At 39.5% G+C, this 21791-nt stretch overlaps 1 protein-coding gene across 1 annotated transcript in view; it reads right to left on the reverse strand.

The window, feature by feature from the left end:
- LOC110154708 (cadherin-2-like) overlaps window positions 1-21791 on the reverse strand; it is a 236842-nt gene that overhangs the window by 111602 nt on the left and 103449 nt on the right. The window contains exon 3 of the mRNA XM_020918725.2: window positions 5893-6122. Within this exon, the coding sequence (XP_020774384.2) occupies window positions 5893-6122 (230 nt within the window). The remainder of the gene's footprint in view (window positions 1-5892; window positions 6123-21791) is intronic.

Here is a 21791-nt window from a genome sequence, read left to right on the forward strand (position 1 = left end):
CACCAAATTTTTTTCTCTTGGGGCCACATTATGGTTCCTCTACTCTAGTGGACTCTTTGTGGCGGGTTTCATAGTGACGACGCAGATTTTATTCTTTGAAAACCTCCACACTTTCTTACATATCAGACAAACTGCACGGTCCTTACACTGCACAAAAAAAAAAATCAGTCGTCCACTGTTCTTTGAAAAGTTGGCACTCTGTCAACTTTTCGTACTTTAACACTCACCACTTTGTTGTCTTTCACTGCACTATAGAACTCTGCATGCGTAACTGTCACTGTTCGATGTCGAGCTTGTGAAAATTCGGTGACGAAAATTCGGCGGCAAATGTAAATACTTCATATAATTATTTAAATATAAATACTTCATATAAATATCATTTTTTTATTGAAAAAAAATCTACTAAATACAAGATGCGAACATGTTATTAAGCCAAAGATGTTCATTTTGTCTTCTTATATACTTTAATTTATTGGGTTCTTTTTAAAGACAATGCAGTAAAGTGTGTTTACCTTGTTGACATGTTTGGGCTGCTATCTGCAAGCCATCTTCAGGACTGTCACCGGTGTTGGTGGTGACGTGTCATGTATCAGCTGTTGTTACTTCCTGTAGGTGTGGTCGGCTCAACAAGGTAAACACACTTTACTGCACTGTCTTTAAAAAGAACCCAAGAAGTTAACAGACATGTTATTATCTGCCAAAAAGCAATAAAAAAAAAAAAAAAAAGACCATGACAACTTTTGAGGATTGCCTCATAGCGCCAGTTCAAGTGGTGGGGGCAGAGGAGCATCCCAGGTCTTAGTTTGATGACCCCTGGGTTAGTGCAACCACTTTCATTATATACACAAAGGTGAGATTTTTTCACATTTATTTTTTTACAACAGACGCACAAACCAGGAGGACGTTTGGAAAGATGTGAGTACAACTTCTGGCGTAGTTCCCGACACTGGACTCGCTGACTGATTCTGATAAAACCCACTGAAGTTATGTATTTATTTATTTATTTATTTCTTAGGGACAGTGCATATTAATGAACATCTACAACACTGCAGAGTAAATATGCCAGATGAAAGCAAGAATGCTAATCTGTAGTCCATCTGTAGTCCCTAGGCAGGTAACACCACAAAATTAACAAGTAAATGTAATCGGCGGTAAAATGAAGACTGTATACGTATGTGCTGTTTGGAATCATCTTGAATTTGGCGCCTCGTCTCTTCTAATTGCGCTCCGAGTTGTGCGTCACTGGGGAAATTATGATAACTGAGGTATGGTTGTAATTGTTGATTATCCAAACACAACTGAACGGTAAAGAAAACTGGGACAATTTATCATTTTTCCAATACGATTTTGTCTTTTGACTTACTACTGTGAACAGAGCCCGCGGGAAGTTCTCACCGCATGTTTCCGAACGTCTTTCTGGTTTGTGACGTAAGCGTGAACAGAGCCTATCAGCTTTGGAAAAACATAACAAATCAATTCTGTTTGTTTGACTACATTTCTGCTGAATTACAAAAAATACGATTTGATTATTCTAATATAAAACAGCAAGGAGAAAATGTGTTTATTTAGTTTTTGTTCGTTTCTCCTTCTAAGCTTATTTCCACTGCGAGCTCTGGTATAAAACACATGGCCCTGGACTTTTCCGAGTGCTCAGAAACGGCCAATCGCGGCTCAGGTCTGGTGTGAATAAGCAGTGGTCCTGTTATCGCCGCGGTACAACAAACACAGGAGAGACACGGAGCTTCCTCTGACTCTGACTCTGTAATCTGCACAAACACAAGAGACACACGCTGCGACCAGGAAGAACAGAGTTTGGACAGAAAGAGAGAGAGCGGGAAACAGGTAAAAGAGAGGATAGAGAGACGGAAGGTGAAGAGAAGATAGAGGAGAGGAAGGAGGTGAAGAGGAGAGATGGAGAGAGAGGGATGGAGGTGATAAGAGAGAGCTTGAGAGAGCAAAAGAGAGGGTGGAGAGACAGAGAGGAGAGAAATGAGAGATAAGTGAGGGAGAGAGAGGGAGGAGGTGAGGAACAGAGAGAGAGGGAATGAGGGAGGAGAGAGAGAGATAGGAGGTGAAGAGAAGAGAGGAGTGATGGAGAGAGAGATGAGGGAGGTAGGGAAGGAGGAGAGAGAAACAGGAGGTGAGAAAGAGAGGGAGGACAGAGAGCCATATAGTGAAAAGGAGAGATGGAGAGAGAGAGGGAGAGAGAGAGACAGGAGGTGAGGAGAAGATAGGATAGATGGAGAGAGAGAGAGAACGGAGCAGAGAAGGAGCGAGGAACAGGAGGTGAGAAAGAGAGAGAGAGAGGGAGGAGAGATGTGAAGTGAAAAGGAGAGATTGAGAGACAGAGAGAAAAAGGGTTAAGGAGGTAATAAGAGAGAGGAGGAGAGAGAACAGGAGCGGAGAAAGCAACATGAAGTGAAGAGGAGGTGGAGAGAGGAGGTGAGGAAAAAAAGGATAGATGAAGAGAGAGAGAGAGAGAGAAGAGCACGGGAAGGATGGATAGACGGGAGGTGAGTGGGAGAGAGAAGAGAGACGATGAAAGAAAAGGGTGAGGAAGTGATTCCAAGAGAGCGAGGAGGTGAGGAATAGAAAAAGAAAGAGTGGGGGAGGAAGGAGAGCGATAGGAGGTGAAGGAGAAGATAGGGAGGGAAGAAGGAGAGAGAGGAGAAGAGATGAGAGAGAACGAGGTGATAAGAGAGAGATTGAGAGAGGGTGGAGAGAGAGAGGAGGTGAGTGGGAGAGAGGAGAGAGATGAGAGATGAGTGAGGGAGAGAGAGGGAGGAGGTGAGGAACAGAGAGAGAGAGAATGAGGGAGGAGAGAGAGAGAGATAGCACATGAAGAGAAGATAGGAGATGAATATGAAGAGAGAGAGGAGGGAGGGAGGGAGGAGAGAGAAACGGGAGGTGAGAAAGAGAGAGACAGGAGGTGAAGAGGAGAGATGGAGAGAGAGGGATGGAGGTGATAAGAGAGAGATTGAGAGAGGGTGGAGAGAGAGAGGAGGTGAGTGGGAGAGAGGAGAGAGATAATGAAAGAAAAGGGTGAGGAAGAGAGAGGGAGGAGATGAGGAACGGAGAGAGAGGGGGAGGAGAGAGAGAGAAATAGGAGGTGAAGAGAAGAAAGGAGATGGAGAGAAAGAGGAGAGAGAGGGAGGGAGAGACAGACGAGAGGTGAGCGTGACAGAGGAGAGACATAATAAAAGAAAAGGTTGAGGGAGTGAGGTAGAGAGAGGGAGGTGGTGAGGAACAGAAAAAGAGAGAGAGTGGAGGAGGGAAGAAAGAGAGAGAGGACAGAGAAACAGGAGGTGAGAAACAGAGGGAGGAGAGTGAGAGGTGAAGTGAAAAGGAGAGATTGAGAGAAACAGAGAGAGAGGTAAGGAGGTGATGAGAGAGAAGGTGAAGAGAGGGAGGGGAGCAATATGAGGTGAGGAGAAGAAAGGATAGCTGGAGAGAGAAAGAAAAGAGATGGAGAGAAAACAAAAAACAGAAAAAAGAGACAGAAAAGAGAAAGTGTTAGAGGAGGAGAACGAGAGACAGGAGGTGGAGAGAAGATAGGAGAGAGAGAGAGAGGGAGGAGGGAGTGACGTGAAGTGAGGAGAAATGGAGAGAGAGAGAGAAGCGAGAGGTGAGCAGGTGATGACAGAGAGTGTGAGGGAGGGAGAGAAGGTGGAGAGAGGGAGGAGGGGAGGAGAGAAGAGAGGATTGATAAAAACAGAAAGAAAAGAGCGGGAGGGTGAGAGAGGAGACAAAAAGGTGAGGGAATTAGAAAGCGTTTTATTGTTCGAGAATCAGAGAGTGCTCTGTTTGCATGCTAGTTGTTACCGTGACAGCAAACTCCGAAAATACTCACTCCCATTCAAAATCATCTAGTTCTGTTTTTCTCGTATTTAAAATCAAGAACAGCGTCTTTAAGATACAAAATAAAATACATGTCATTCTTGTGTTTTAAAATCATTACACGACAAAAAAGCTGGGCCAAAATGTAAGATATAAACCCTTAAATCTATCAGAAAATAATTTAAAAGTAGAGAAAAGTAGTGAAATGATTTGTCCATGCAGCAAGATAAATTTACTTGACAATTTATTTTAAATTAAACTACTGTACCTCTAGACTAGAATTAAACAGTCTCTAAGTCTGGTCTAGTAAGTCAATAATAAATCTGAAAACAAGATGAATAACCTGATATAAGTTGTAAAATCTTGGGCAGATCAGAGAGATGTGCAGTGTATTTGATACTTTGCAGCTAAGATCATCATCAACAACATCTCTGTCTGAAACTGTCACTCAAGTTGGATTTTAATCTGAGTTTTTTTTAACACAATCTGAGCAAAAAAGAACTGACTTAGCTGAAACTACAACAGGTGAGCTGATTTGTGTCTCTCACATGTAAAATTCACAAGATCACTAACAACACATTTTGAGGGGTCGTGATTTTCAACAAAAAGGTGAGAGTAACTGAAAAACTGTTTGTTAATGTTACCTCACTTGTCACTTTATGTGTGAGAGACTTGTTTAACAGCACAAATCATTTCACCAGTTGTATTTCCAGCAAACTCAGCTCTTTTTAAGTTGGTGTTAAAATAAAGCTCAGTCTTTTTAAGTCTAATAGAGCTTCAGACAGAGCAGTGCCTACATCTAGCATCACATCCAGGGTGACCAGACTTCGCTATTTACCCGGGACAGTCCCAGTTCTGAGCCCTGTGTCCCCTGGCCCAGCAGATTTATACAAAACCTGTGATTTGTCCCAGTTTTATACAAGAAATGTCCCTATTTGTGACCAATCTGATCCCCACCAAAAGTAAAGAGAGGCATAAATTGTCATTTGTTTCGGTAAAATACAAAAAAGCTGCTTAAAAATGACCAAAACACAAAGAAAATGTGACTATACTGACTCACATTAGTGCCAAGTGCAGAATAATTTTCCTTAGTTCTCGCTCGTTTCACAATTGTATTATTACCAACCAACCCAAACCAGGGATGTCCCAATTTATATTAAAACAAACGCAATTAGAGAGAGCAACCTGGTCCCCATGAGGCATCGGTGGGGTCAGTTCATCACCACAGAAGCAGTTTACGAGGAGCCCAGCCCATATTACATGATCATTATATCCACAAAGCAATGTGTGTATCTGACAGGCCCATGAACATTTGTGTGATATTGGTCACACATGAGAATGTCTGTGTTTACTAGCATGTAACAAAAATGTCATTTTTCATGAGTTCTGTATATGTTAGTTGTGTGACTGTAGATCAGTGTGTTGTTTATCACCAGAAAAAGAAGAAATGGAAATAAATTTGTTCCAATTAGAATTTTAACGGCATACACTGAAAGAGAAAGGAACTGTTATAATAATTAGTGATTGTCTGGAAAACAATTAATATTTTACTATACTATTGCAAGAATCATAAACAGAAAATAATATTTCTGAGATTTTGAGACCACTCCCGTTGCTCTAGCTCGATCCTTTGTGGAGTTATGACCAAAAAAGCATATTTGACCTTGGTTACCTTGACCTTCGATGTGACCTTGACCGGTTTCAACCTGTAACATCCAGTGTACCCCGGTTATGTGTGTGCCAACTTGTGTGACGATTGGGTGAATATTTTAGCCCGCAGATGGTTCAGAAATTGCTGAAATTGCCTATACTTTAAAATGGTGTGACCTTTCAACTGACCCATGTGACCTCTTTTTTCCTTTTTCCACCTTTTTTTACGGCATCAGGCATGGGGGCTTGAGCCACGTACCAAATTTGGTGACAATCGGTCCATAAATGGTGGAATTATCGCGGGTGGACAGACACACAGACACACAGACACACAGGGTGAATACAAACCTGGTCAACCCTTTGAAGACCAGGTAAAAAATAAAAAATGTCCACGTGTTGTTTTACCTTTGTGGGTGCTGGCTTGTCTCCATGGGCGCCGCTCTTGAAGTGCACCCTAGTTTTCCACGCCTGCTGGGACTCCCTGTCTCTGGCGTAAATCACCAGCGTGTGTTTGGTCAGCCCGTCCATGTTGAGGCGCCGTAGAGCGAACACAACTCCCTTCTGGTTCACCCGGAAGTCTGGGCTGTATCCCGACTCCAGGTACACCCGGCCAGATCCGCAGTCCGAGAAGGTCACTGCACACACAAAAACAAAACAAAACGAAATGTTAGCTAGAGCATGGCAATAATATACATAGACTTTTAAACAGCAATGGATGCACCGAGCTCCAGAGATGTTACAATAACCAAAATATCATCATATCGTCTTGTCAAAAGTCTCACAAAAATATCGTGGGCCATCACAACATATCGAACTACAATTTTCTTTGCTTAAATTAAGAGTTATGGTGCAGCAATAGCTAAAAAAAAAACTGAGGGAACTACATAGACCATGATGCTTTGCTCCGTTTTAGTGCAGACTACAAGAAGAAATAGATGCATCAAGAATTTCAGACTTCCGGTCATTGCACAATTTATACTGGGAAGGATTTTCTGAAAAAAGTGAACATCAAACCGCCATGTTTGTTTTCCCAGTGGGATGCGTCTATTGACAAAGCCGATCTTTTCAAGTCTTTTGAACCATATCGCTTTTGTTTCTGGTTCTGATATTGTCATATTTTAGTTTTGGGATTCGGACATCGTAATTGTGTGGTTGTTGGACGTCCTAACACCAGAAAACCGAGCAACAACGGCAAACCCTGTAGTTCAGAACATGTTTTGAAATGCGATTCTTGTATTAGTTGTCAGTTCAGATTTCAGTATTTTGTCAGTTCTTCTGGACGTGCTTAAAATGTGGAATCTAAACAGAATCCTTGTAGTATTTCTCTGTAAACCACAACACACTCAGATTGTTAAGGAAATGAACTCCACTGTGAATACGCTGATTATATTACATAAAAATACAAGCTTTCTCTCTTTGAAAAACAACAACTAAAACACTATAGTGCTGCCACAACGCAAGTTTTGTGAAATGTATCAAGTAATGCTCATGGTGATTTATTAGTATACTGACATAATATCAATACTAGACTGATCTGGGAAAATGTGGGAAATGATCAGTTATCAGTTCTAGAGACGCACCAGTACCAATACTAGTATCAGATCCATGAAAATTAGCGGGCTTGGGTATGACCTCCAAAATATCGGTTCTGTTGATATCCTGGTTAGACTTGTAAGTTGATGTGGCAAGTTTTTGTGTAGTTACATGAGAGATAAATAAGAACTAGTAAAACATTTTGTTACACATTATTTTTTTGTTTTTAGGTCTGTTTGTTTTTAGTTCCTGCACTGATATTGATAGAGAGTATCAGCAGATACTTAGTCAGGCTGGCACCACCTAGTGCCTCCGCTCAATTTCATTTCTCTCCAGCGACTAGGTCAGGAATCAAAATACAACAGATGGTTCGCAAAAACCCCGGAAGTGCGAGTTTGGGCACCAGCCAATCAGCAAAAAGCCTGTCAACGATTCTCAAGATCGAGGATTTAAAGCCGGAACAAAGAGAATGTTTGGTGAATTTTATCAAGGGGAAAGACGTTATTGCCCTTCTTCCTACGGGATTTGGAAAAAGCTTAATATAGCAGTTAGCCCCATTTGCGGCTCATTACATACGTCACGACCAAATAGCAGCGATTGGTTAAATGATAAAAAGTACCTGCCTACCGTCGAGCGAACGAATTCTAACGCTGCGGGGTCAGACGGTTTCTACGAAGTGAAACCAGCTGATAAATCAGACTAGCAGATACTAACTTTGGCATCAGAATCTGGCGGATTGGCACAACCCTAATCTGTTCATAGATATTGACCAAGCAAGAAATGTACTGAGACCATTGACTGGCCATTTTTTAACCAAGGAATTTCAAAATGAACCTTCTTTTACATAACACATTACCAAGGACAATGAATAATAGTTACATAACACATTTAGATGAGGGTTTATGATTAAGAAAGAAGCTCTGCAAGATAAGTCACAAACAAATCAAAAAGCCACTTTGAATAAAAATATTTCAATGTGGATTTCAATAATGAACAACATTTCCTCAAAAAATCACCAGTTTAGACTTCTTGAGAAATGTTCTGAAATGCATTTGTTTAGCCGTTCATATTTCAGTCTGTTCATAAATGTTAATGTCTGTGGGTGGGTCTAAAATATGAAATTGCAGATCAAATTGGTTCTGATTATGGTCCTGAAGTAAATACCACCATAAAGGCAGCTGGAGTTCTCATTTTCATAACACGTTTGGGAGAAAATTGAACAAAATGATTTTCAAAATACAGCTGTGCAATGAGCTGTTAAAATGAAAATGTCTGGTGTGTAAATAAGTCACAATATTACGCTTCAAAATTAAGTGGAAAACAAAAATAAAGTTTGAATGTTATTCCATGAATAACAAACAGATAACACAAGCTGGAGAATAACCTCTACTAAGGCATTGGACATTACTTGCAATACTAAAACTGTAGTGTCCAAACCTGCATATTTAGACACTTTGTGATTTCTTGGAGCAATAAAGGAAGTGCTCCACTGTGTTTTTAAACTCCATACACCTTTGTTACAGTCATTTGGATAATTTCAGCCCTTGAATTGCCAGCCTCTACTGAACAAAAGGTAAAACTCAGTTGTTAACTTGAAGACTTCATGACATCACAAGGTGGAACAGAGCATTAGGCTACATTTACACTGAAACGAATCACCGTATCACCGTATAGGAAACTATTTGCGCCCAGACACGTCATTTCTGTGTCCGCAACCCTTCCCTATCCACACAGGTTTGAGCATATTTGTTTAAATTTTACAGAAACAAAACTTAAAACCAGATGGCTAATTTGCATAAACTGAGCGCTCAAAAAAAACAGCTCACTATTGTGCACTGATGCGGTTCAGATTCTGTCGGACTAAACGACACGACTCAGCGGAATATGAGTGTTCTTTCTGTGACAGAGGGGTGTTCTGCTGATGGTGAGTCTGTTTTGTGTTTCTATCATGTTGGAGATGGCTCGTGTTAAACTTTTCAGAGATGATACGTCTGCAGGTCATACACACACACCGTATATATGAATGGACATATATGGACATTTTGGCGGTGAATTACTTTGCGGTGCATAGACCTACATCAGCGTATCAGCGTTTTCAGGCGTCCACACTGCCAGATCAGATCCGTACTCATATCAATTCATGGGAGTTGTTGGCACCAGATCCTTCCATCTCTGGAGCCGTTTTCCATCGGATTAGTGTGGACGAACACTGCATCCGCAACGAAAACGACTCGAATAAGTACTAGTGTGAAGGGGCCTTTAAACATGTGAGAATGAAACAAAACACAACGCCAAGTACAACATTATAACATGGCTAAAACTCACAAGAGTCCATTTTGCGTAATATAGGATCTTTAACTGGGACTAAATAAATAAATACCTATAAGTACTGTTCTACAAGTACAGAAAACTATGCAAGTATCACTCAAGTACTAATACCCCAAAATACTAATAAGTACATTTGGAGCTCAGATTAAGACCTAAACCAGGACTAGAACAGGACCAAAGATACAACGGGGCTAAATCTGGATCAGTCGTGAAAAAACAGATGCGCTTTCAACTTTTTCCTAAACATTTCTAAACAAGATAGCGCCAAAAGAACTCCCCATCAATTTTTCAAGCAGCTTCCAAGACGTTATTGCGTTTTGAGGAAAATGCAGACACTTCAGATTATATCCACATCTGTGATCAAGAGAATCCCGCAGCGATTGCCTTGAAAGCTCCTTTAAGTCAAATCTGTGTTGGGCGGGAGAGCCTGAGGAACAGCCTGTGACTATGAGGTATTAAGATGAAGAATCAACGCCAACTGGAAAAGACTCCAAAAAGTCCACAGATGGTAAGGAGCACATCCATATTTCCAGATAACAACAACACAACAGAAAAATAAAATGCATTAGTCTTTCAGAACATTTTCAGACACTAGAAGGCGCTGCAATATTTTGTACGTTATTGAATCGTATTTAAAATTGCGCTATGTAAATTTTGTGGTAGTTTTTCTACTTTCTTGCCTCCATTGAAATATCTTTGCTTTGTCCAGAATGTTCCACAGTATGGCATAAAAAAGTAAATAAGACAACGTTACAGGTTACAGTTTAGATCTCTGGAAAGGCAAGCTCGCTCACTGAAGGACTGTATGTTTTTGACTGTATGTTAAAGCCATATTCTGGGACATTTAAAGCAAAGATGATGGACTGTAAAAATAAAATAGGCTATATAGTCAGAAGTCAAGACACTGTCATTAAAAACAAGATACTAATTTGAAAGATCGATACTGAAATGAATTACAAAACTACGACAAAAATAAGCAATTCTTTTGTATATATTTTGTAGTGAATATTACATTCTAGTGTCTAGAAATGTTTCTTCATTGTGATATTGAAATCAAATATCTAGCATTTTATGTATGATCCATTTTTTTTTTCTTTTACATTTTAGTAGTTCAGCATTATTACTACTTTATATCAAAAGAGGGTAGAATTCAATTCTACTTTTTGGAGCTTTTTACCACGTTATAATGCTATTCCCTCATTAAAAACATGCCTGAAGAGGATCTAGATAAGTTTAAAAGACTTAAATTAAGAACATTTGACTTTATTTGAGTAGATTCAACTTGACAAGTCAAATGATCTACCAATTGGAATAAGTGAGTTTTAAGTGCAAAAAGTTGTTGTTGTTTTTCTTAAGTGAAGCAAGATGTATTTTCATCTTTTAAGAACAAAGTCTTGTTCCCCTGGTAGATAATTTTACATGTCAAGGGAAATTTACTCAAATCATGATAAAACTTTATTAATTCAAGTCATCTTAACTTGGCTAGATTTTAGTTTTTGCTGTGTATAGTTCATCCATGCATCTTTGAGTAATCCAGTGATCTCTCCTGGGTGATTTGAACCCTCCTCACATTCCAAGTATGTTTCTGTCCAATGCTCAGCCTAAAAGTCTAGGTCATTTCATTTTAACATCCAAAAACAAGATATAAAACAATTCACAGGGTTTCAACTCTTTTTCACTGACAATATTTCAAAACTTTTCCATGACTAAAGTGAATTTTCCATGACTTTAAGGCACCTACATGAATTGATGAGACTTTTAGGGCTAAATATGAAATGTTAACCCTTTCCACTCAACTTATGGTTTGGTATTATAATTTTTTAACATTCAAAATACTGTCAGTGCATTTATACGTTCGGAAATAATCATAATAACCTAAAATTCCATGACTTTTCCAGGCCTGGAAAATGACATTTTCAATTTCCATGACTTCTTCAGGATTTCCATGACCGTGGGAACCCTAAATTCAACTTTACAAACCTGAATTCAACTTCACAAACCTGATGCGATGTGCAGTAGTCTCATTAGCGGGATGTGCACCAATTGCGTTATACTTGATAAGGCTCTGAAGGGGGAGTGATTTAGCCCAGGAGCAAAGGGAGGGTGCACTCAACGTCAAAAACAAAACTGAAACTAAACACATATTTTTTAATACGTAGTTTTCGGAGAATATAGCACTTTCAAAACAATAAAAAGTAACACAATGATCTAAATATGCTACATTATGCTAACAATTAATACCCCTTAGAAGTGTAATATCTTAGATCTCGTTCAATGAATCGTAATTTTTCATGACTCTACCATGATCCTAACACGACTACGAGTATAAAATCTCCTTTTCTCTTCTCAGTCGCTATAAATATTTTCTCAGCTCACTCTGACATGCCCTGTCCACGAACCACTCACAAAATGTTTTATTTATGCTAGGCTATGTTTTTGCTATGTTTTCCAGTCCGCCAGTCTATCAATTTGTATGAGAACAAAGAGCTCTTAAGAAAACTGGACAAGGCTTTTGCGTCTGTGATGTTTTGACGCTGGTTTCTGGGAGAGGTGCTGAATAATAAAACAGCCGATGTTGTCCGGTGAAATCCACGCTAGCTCCCGTGCCCCAGTTACCACATGTGGGGGACGCTAACGCTAAAGCTAACGGCGCTAACGGGTGCGTGGAGTGCACACGGTTATGGATAATGAATGAGGATTTGCAATGAGCCGCTCTCAGACTGCAAATGAGAGGCACACGGAGAGGAGGACAGCACGGTGAGACTATTTGAAAGATATTTTAGTGACGCCTCCAAGGAAAGTTATTTTGAAATGTTTATCTGAAATTAAATCTCTGTCTTCAATTGGGTTTTTTCTCATATCAGACTAGTTTAAGCAGAATTGGAATCTTATTTTTAACACAGAAATGTTGGTTCAATTCAACATCAAACAGATTTTTTAACCATTCTATTCACAAGTGATGAGTCTGGAAGGGCATCTGGCGTAAATTGGAAATGGTCAAATTTGTATCTAGCTCTTTTCCACCTTTAAGGCACTCAAAGCACTTTAGATCAAGGAACCACTCGCCCATTCACACACCGAGATGATTTTTAGGAAAATAAAGTCTATTTTTAGTCCTTGCACTGATATCGATATCGAGAATCGGCAGATACTAAAAGCCGGCACCAGAACTGAAAAAGATGGATTGGCGCAACCCTAATTTGTTCAGAGACCATAGGGATTTAACAATAATAAATCACACAGTACAATTCAATTACAGTATTCATTTCACAATACGATAATATTGCATTACTGTGGAGATGCTGAACAGAACTGCTACTTTTCCTGGGTTAAGAGTCTTGTCAAAGGATACAACAACGTTCATCTGTGGGAGCTGGAATTGTACTGCCAACCCGTGAATCTCACTGCTTCACCAATGATGTATATGTTGAGCGTGGGATTTGTACCTCCAACCTTCTGATCAGTGGACAGTGTCTCTACCAACTGAGCTACTGTCGCCCATAACTCACAAAAATATCCTGTCTGAAGACCGACCTGCCCAACCTTCTTGTGGAATTTGTGAAACAAACTCTGGTTTCCTAACCTGATTCATCAGCCAATTTTACTTAGTTTCACTTTGTACAAGCTGTCTGACCTCGCAGCCTTAGATCTCGTTTGCTCAATGGTAGGAAGGTTCTTTTTATCATTTAACCAATCGCTGCTATTTGGTCATGACGTATGTAATGCGCCGCTAACGAGGATTTTCCCAAATCCCGTAGGAAGAAGGGCAATAACGTCTTTCCCCTTGATAAAATTCACCAAACATTCTCTTTGTTTCGACTTTAAATCCTCGATCTCAGGAATCGTTGACAACACTGAATATATGACTCTTCGCTGATTGGCTGGTGCCTGAACTTGCACTTCTGGGGTTTTTGCAAACCATCTTGTATTCTGATTCCTGACCTAGTTGCTGAAGAGAAATAAAATTGAGCGGAGGCACTAGGTGGCACCAGCCTGGCTACTGGTTTCCACCATCAACCCAAAACCTGCACAAAAGCTCAAATCCTCCAGCTAAGACAGTCCTGATCAAGTCTAGCTCAAGACCTGGAAATGGGTCCCCTGCTCCTGACGGGTTGTCCCAGCGGTATTGAAGGATGGGTCAAAAGCAGAGGACAAATTTCCCTATGAGGACAATAATGTAGTTTGTTTATTTATTTAATGAGACAGAGACAGTGCACAACATACATTAACCTTAACAAGAGAGATGCATTGTACCAGGTTGTAACACCAGTGCTAATTTCCACCTCTAGTCCCTGGGCAGGTTCATTGATCGATTGTATTGACCTTAGCTATCAGCTATCAGCTATTCTTCCTGGAGACCTGTGTAGCATGTTTTGGATGCTACACAATGTTAAACAGTAGGTGAGTGTTAAATGTTAAACTTAACCTATATCATTTTATTTCATTACATTTTTTCGAACTGGCATTGAAGGATGTCTCAAATTTAGGACAAGTTTTAGTTTTTGTCATTTGGAATCTGATTTTCAGGAAAGTTCTGGCACCAGAGGGAAGTCATGGGACCCTATTGTCCTTGTCCTTGTTTTTTTCTACATGTTTGTAAGAATAAATAAATTAAGTAATAAGAAATCAATACTGATTCTGATACCACGATGATACTTAAAAAGGAAAACTCTTTCTTTAGACAACACAATGTGAATTTCAACATAAAATCTTATACTGGTCTATGTGGGTTTATACTTATTCTGATACAGCTCGAGATCATTCCAGGGTTCATATCTGTCCGCGAATGTAACTTTTTTTTAGATATCTGATTGTCGTTATTTTTGACAGCCCTCGTTCATAGTTTTAAAGCTGCTGAAGGATCTGAAATAGATGCAGAATTTCGACAGCTCATAAGAAAAGCGCCTGTTCCCAGTGCTTAGGAGGAGAGCCAGCCTCAGATGTGTGGGTGGAGTGAGCTCTGGTGCTCCGAGGGCCAGTCCGATTAAAATGGACCAAACTGGGACTTTGATTTGTGCGGATTTGGACTTCCTCTAATCTGATGAGTTCTGATCAAGAAAGACCCATCCCAGGCAGCAGGATTATCAGTCTTTACTTATGAGGAAAGGTCAAATATAAGCAACTGCGAAAAGAAAGTGTTTTTAAAGAGAAAACACATATAACTATATAATATAATGTAAACACTTCAGAATGATCTCCATGGAGACAGATACATTTTACGCCATACAGTGGAATATTCTGGCCAAAGGAACAACTGCTCCTCCAGTCAGGTTTGTGGAGATGCAAGCCGGCTCACAGTACGGATGCATGTTTTTCAATGCAATAAATGAACAACGAAACACAAAACATGCTAGGGCTGTGCAATTAATTTAATTTTTATCGTGATTTCGATTTGTGATCTCCAAACTCATAATCGAGTTGAAATGATTTACAGCTTTACAAAGTTTATTTTTGGATTTTTTGGATTTTGATTTTTATACAAATAAGTATATTTCTTTGATTTTTTTTAAATAGAATACATCTTATTTTGGAAACATTTATGTTTTTCTATGCTTTATTTAATGTTCAAAGAATATTTTATTCATTTTATGTGTTATACACATAAAAAGCCTATATTTATTTTCAATTTGAAAGTTTTGCATAAATTATCAGTAATAAAGTGTTTTTGTTTTTTATTTATTTATTTTTTTTGAGAGAGAGAGAGAGAGAAATGCTAAATAAAAGCATTGTGGAAATATTTACCAAAAATAATAGTGATAATGATTTTTCCCCATAATAGAGCAGCTCTAAAACATGCTTTAACTTTAGTCTATTTTTTGGCCAAAAAGTTACATATTGTTAGGCAGGCTGGCGCAACCTAGTGCTCAATTTCATTACTCTTGAGCCACTAGGTCAGGAATCGGAGCACACTTGACGGTTTGCAAGAACCCCGGAAGTTGTAGACCGCCTCCAGCCAATCAGCGAAGAGCTGTGAAATCAGTAATTACTTGGACACCACTGAGTGTTCTGGTGCATTACATACATCACGACCAAATAGCAGCAATTGCTTAAATTGATAAAAGTACCCGCCTACTGTTGAATGAAAGAATCCTAATGCTGTGAGGTCACGGTTTCCAGGAAGTGAAACTGGCTGATGAACCAGGCTAACATACTGTGGCTTTAAGTACAAAATGGATATCATCAAAAAACTGGCTCCATAGTGTAATTATTCTGGAATGTTTCACAGTATGGCATTAAAATCATACGTGTGTTTGGTTTATTGCACACAAATACTTTGCAAAAACATGCATTCTTGATTGGGCTCACCTCTCCACAAATTTGACCAGTAACTCTCCTCTTGTTTCCATGGAGATAGAGAAGTTTAATGCCACACTTAAGAACAATCCAGGCAACGAGTTATCTCCATGGAGCCAATTAATGTCAGAACGTCCATCAGAAATCTTTCACAGCACAACTTTTACTATATAGAGCTACAGTATTGACAAAAAGCACAGTTTCCTTCAGGTAACATCTTCAAGCTTTCCCAAACGTCGCTATCTCAATATTTATCACATCGCAAGCTCGCATTATTTCTCCAATTACTTACCCGCTTCAAATCGTGCAGGCAAAGATTAAACAACAACAACAACAAAGCAAACAGGATTACAGAGAGAGCCAGTGCATCTTCCAAAAGCATTTCTGTGCTAAATACCAGAGCGGGGAGTTGGAAGCGCTCTGCATTCTTAATATGCGAGCCTGGCATCTGGGCCCTTCTAGATAAACTATGTCTCCCAGCCAAAGCCACGGGCCATCTCCTTCCTCTGCTGCTGCGACTGCCATGCCCCGCTGCAAACAGAATACAGAATACATATGATCCAATAAGAGCCACGCGTAGTTTATCACGCGCAACTAGCTGAAAGATTAGACGCAATATGGTGTAGAAGAATCTGGGTGATTTCGGAAGTTTTCGTGCCAAGAAAAACTCAGGGAAACTGGCGAGAATATGAGGCTTTCGAAATGAGTTATATGGGTGAATGAGGGATACTGAGTAAGACAGATGGAGAGGTATTTATAATTCAGGAAGTAATATATGTTTTTTTTTTTTTTTGCCATAAACAATAAATTAAATGGTCCATGTTACGCAAAATTGACACTTATAATGACGTTATTTTGTCAAAAACATACCTGGAGTTGTATTTTGTTTCATTCATTTGAGTAAATTGAGTTTTATTATTAGTCTGTCTACAAAAGTGTTTCCCAAACTTGTTTTCTGGGGACCCATATTTTAAAAGTCACAAACTTCGCGACCCAAGTCAACAGACATTATTCGTAAATCATAAATCATATCGTCATTCTCTGAACAATTAATATTTCAATATCAATATATATCAAGTTTTAAACAATGAAAAACAGTAACTGAACCAGCAACAAAACATCTATGTAGCCCATTTCTTTTTCTTTTCAACATTCAATTGAACCAGCAATATTGTAACAAAATTGTTTACATCTAGACAGTCAAAATAGTCAGATCATGACAAGGCGACCCAAAAATAATCTCCTGTGACCCACCAGAGACTGGCGACCCTTTATTTGGGAAACAATGGTCTACAAAGCTCAAAACGGTCAGTTCCACCTTGTGATACCATGAAGCGGTACTTAGTTTTCAAGTTAACAGCTACTTTTTACCTTTCGTTCAGTAGAGATCGGAAATTCCAGGGCTGAAATGATCCAAATGATTCCAGTGAAGGTGTAGGGAGTTTAAAAACAAATTATGACTAAACCAGGACTGAACCAGGACTAAAGCGGGGCAAGACCAGGGCTGAACCTGGACAAGACCTGGGCTCAACCAGGACTATTATCAAGACTAAATGAGGACAAAACCAGGGGTGAACTAAACCAGGACTAATCTAAGAAGCGAATGAGGACTAACTCAAGATTAGACCAGGACTAAACACATCCTGTATTACCAAATGACATCACAAGGTGGAACAGTACTCAGCCTAAATATACAGGATTTGTGTTAAACATGTGTAAATGAAACAAAACACAACTCCAGGCATGTTTGTGATGAGAAAACAACATTATGACATATTATACATCAGAAAATAGTGTAACATGGTCCCTCTAACTAATATTTTAGGCCTTAAAATACAGCAAAAGACGGGGAATTGTTGAACTTTTCTCAGAACCTTTTGATTTGTCATGAATTATCACATAGCTTAATCAAGATTCAAGACGCCATTGCTCCAAAAAGAAATCCTGTTTTCTCCTACCCCACATACATACTCTTTTCAATCAGAAGTTATTTCGATACGTTGTTTTTAGAGATCAACCAATACGTTTTTTTTTATTTTTTATATATATAGCCATTCTTTAGAACCCAGAGAAACCAATGGCTGATAAGTTGTGACGATATTTTTTGGCTGATATGTAGTGCCGATTTTTATATTTTCTTCAAATCTATCATTTTAATTCATTGAAACTCATCTAACACCCTGTTTTACTACAAACTGGATAAAAGAGCAGTGCAGTCCCATTTTGTGCAGTGTGAAGTGTTCAAATTAAGCTTTAAATGTATATTTTTATAGCTGGTTCGCCCAAACAAAACATTGGTCTGTGCCATTATACTAAAAATTGCAATTATCAGTCTATATTTAATAGTTTTGACTAAATACTGCAATTTAAAATGTCCAAAAATATCAATAATGACCCAAACCTGTCATAGATTATAACAATTGCTGACAAAAGTATAAAAGCGTTGTATCCAGAGTCCCAATCTGGACTAATCTAGGACTAAACCAGGGTTCACAGAGAGGAGGAGAGAGACTGAATGGTTAGATCTCATGTTATGTGGAGGGTGTATGCAAAAGCAGAGCTGCGTGAGTCATGCATTGGCTCAGGGGCCTGTGTGTTTAATGTAATATCCACAGTCCAGACTCCAGCGCCCAGAGGAGAGCAGTCGTAATGTACAGAACAGTGACGCAGGGTTATGAGCATCTGAGGGGGGGGGGGGGGCGCATGCAGATTTTGAGATTTAAGAAGCTAAAATAAGGGTAAAGATGAGTCACCGCGCAACGGCAACGCACGTAATATTGACAATCTAGTGTGAAAATAAGTGGCTTGCATGTGACCTAGATTCAAAGTGTATTTTTGAGCCAAACAGAACATGAGTTGGAAGTGGAACTCAACACTAAATCTGCTACAAAACTATTTTAATAGCATTTTCTTTGGCAATTGCAGCATAAACTAGGGGAATTTCAAGCTTTCTCATCAAAAACAGACAAACACAGTGTCCCGTCTTGAGTAGCCACTGCAGTTTTAAGTACTATGTGACATTACGTAGAGCTGTCCTGTTTACAGATGGGTGTTTCTGATTATACTTGGTTATAGGGGCGGAGTTTGAAGTGCAGATATTTGTTAGACCAATCACACTGTTCCTTATAAACCCAGACTCCGCCCCTCGTCCTCTCACTCTTTTCTTTACCCTGCGTTCAATTATCTTCCGACTCCCACTTGGACCTCGGATTTGACGTCACGACTGAGCTTGAAGCATATTATTATGTTTCGAGTGTCGGACGTGGATTGTGATTATGATTATTCCGTCATTTTATGAAAACGCTGCCACTTCAATTAATTAAATTTTCGAAATCTGCACTTCAGTTTATGTTATGATTTCTCTTCCGCTACAACCTTAGAGATGTTAACCCCTGTTAAATCAAGTATTTGTTCAATATTGGCCTCACCACAATATCAACTACCAGACCCACAGGCAGTGATACAGACGTGGTAAAGTACTGCAGTGATACAAGTGACTGAAATTGTCATTTAAACCACCAAAGTGTCCAAACACAATGAAAACACAACACATATTTACACATCACAGTGGGTGTAACCATCTTGGCTTCTGACTACTTGCTGAATACTTGCTCGGTCTACTTTTTCCGCCACTCAAGTCCAAGTCGTGCCATCCCAGGAAAAGGGGCGTGTCCCGTGTGTCGCTAGGCAACTTCCTCGGAAAACCGATTCGGAAGGATAATCAAATGCAGGGTTAATCTTCCAGGTACTGCCCAGGTTAGCAGCTCTACTTGCAATGTGGTTGTAGTTTAAGTGTTCATTCAGTCCCACTTTAAGTTTCAAGTAAGTTTTTTTTCATGACTGATGCTGATGTTCTGTCGATTTTTATAATTTTCCCCAAAATGTATGATTTGAAATTACTACAAAGTAATTTATGGTCTATACATTTTACTGCGCTACATAAGAATAGTACGATAAGGAAAGACAAAATGTGAAGTAAAATGGCAATGTGTTTTTTTTTGTTTTTGTTTTTGTTTTTTGGACATTCACAATTCTCAACTAGAAACCTGTAAGAGAGTAGTGTAGTTGTCTAAAGCAGATTTGGGCATTGTACAGCTCCCGGACCACATACAGCCCTTTGGTCGACTCTGACCGGCCCGTTTAAGATCATTTGGAATTACAAAATAAACATATATTATAATTTAACCTCATGCATGGACTAAAGTTGTATTGCTTTTATTTTAGAGTTGTTGTTTTTTTAATGACATTTTTAGAATTGAGTTAAGCTTTTTGGCCCGGCCCTCCACAATATTTTCTGTTTCTCTTGTGGCCACATGGAAAAAAAAAAATTGCCCACCCCTGGTCTAAAGGTTTTTTTTTTTTGATTCATCAGACGGTTTCACTTTGTGGAAACCGCAGCAGTATTAGGATTCATTCGCTCGACAGTAGGCGTGTACTTTTTTTTAATTTAACCAATCGCTGCTATTTGGTTATGACGTATGTAATGCACCAAATCCTGCAGGAAGAAGGGCAATAATGTCTTTCCCCTTGACAAAATTCACCAAATATTCTCTTTGTTCCGGTTTTAAATCCTCGATCTCGGGAATCGTTGCCAACACAGAATATATGGCTTCATCTACATCCATCTCGACCACTTTGTTTAATGTTGTGCTGTTTCACAAAAGGGACCCAGACAGGCGCTTGAGTTTGACGTCATGGCTTCACAGCTCTTCGCTGATTGGCCGGTGCGTGGTCTACAACTTCTGGGATTCTTGCAAACCGTCTAGTGTATTCTGATACCTGACGTAGTCCCTCGAGAGAAATGAAACTGAGTGGAGACACTACGTATTAATCAGATGCCCCAAATTTAAAATCATCTGATGCTGAAAACAAAAGATAATAGCTTAAAAATTTAAAAAAAAAAAAGAATAGAATGTGGATTCGATATGGACACAATTTACATCACAGTTTCCCTGAAGTCACAGCACGCTTTCAATTTATCATGATTTGTCTATACTGTTTCTTTGAAGAAGTAAAAATAAATCATCTGCTTCTTCTGAAAGTCCGTACTTCACCGTGATTAAAACCAGACGTCACTCACTCAGAGCCTCACAAAAAAAAAAAAAAAAAAAAACGTTCAAAGAGAAAGAGAAGTGGGTGGGAACAAGTAGCAGTGTTTGAGCCGAGTTCAAGAGAAAATCTGTAATTGAATAAATGTGAGGAAGAGCTGTTTAATGTCACACTGTGGAACATTTCAGGCAGAGCGGCGACGTCTCCATAGAAACGAGCGGGTGACGGACCGATATATCTGTGTTTTGTGTCAAATGTTGGATTCTAATTGTTCTGTTGTGTTTACCTATCAGTGACATAATTAAAGCGAGTTCAGCAAGAATCAATCAACATTTCAATTAAAGCAGCCGCCATCTGGTCTTTTTGTCGTCTCTCCATCTTTCTCTCTTTCTCTTTCCACTCCTCTTCCTCTCTCTCTCTCTCTCTCCTTGTTATCCACTCTCTCCTCTCTCTCTTATCTGCCTACTGTTTCTCTCTCTTTCTTTCTTTCTTTCTCGACTCTTTCCTCTAACCTTCTTCTTCTTTCCCTTCTTTCTCACTCTCTCCCTTCCTCATCTGCCTACTCCTTCTCTCTCCATCTTGTGCTTATCTCTCTCTCTCTTCCTTCTCTCACTCCATATCTCTTCATTTGTCTCTCCTCTTCAGTGATCATCTCTCTTTCATCGTTCTCTCTATCCTCTCTCTTTGATCTGTCTACCTGTCTTCCTCTCCTTGGCTCTCTCTCTTTCCTTGTTCCTTGTATCCTCTCTCTCTCTCTCTCTCTTTCTTCTGTCTTTCTCCCTTATCTGTTTATTCCCCCCACTCTCTCTTTCCTCATTCTCTCTATTCTTTCTCTCTTTCTCTTCTCCTCTCTTTACTACACCCAGTTTCGCTCTCGTACCTCCCTCCTCTCTCTCACTCTCACTGTCTTTCTTTCTCTCTCTCTCTCTTTCCCTCCTCTTTCTTATCTGTCTGTCTCTCTTTCTCTCCCCCTCCTCTCTCTTATCTGTCTTTCTCTCTCTCTCTCTCTCTTCTCTTTTATCTGGCTATCCCTCTCTCTCTCCCTCTCCTCTCTCTTATCTGTCCTTCTCTCTCTCTTAGCTGTCTATTCCCCCCCCTCT

The sequence above is a fragment of the Boleophthalmus pectinirostris genome, unplaced genomic scaffold (genome assembly GCF_026225935.1).
Source record: "Boleophthalmus pectinirostris isolate CB_2022bp ecotype Guang Dong unplaced genomic scaffold, ASM2622593v1 HiC_scaffold_7, whole genome shotgun sequence".
Classification (NCBI taxonomy): Eukaryota; Metazoa; Chordata; class Actinopteri; order Gobiiformes; family Gobiidae; genus Boleophthalmus; species Boleophthalmus pectinirostris.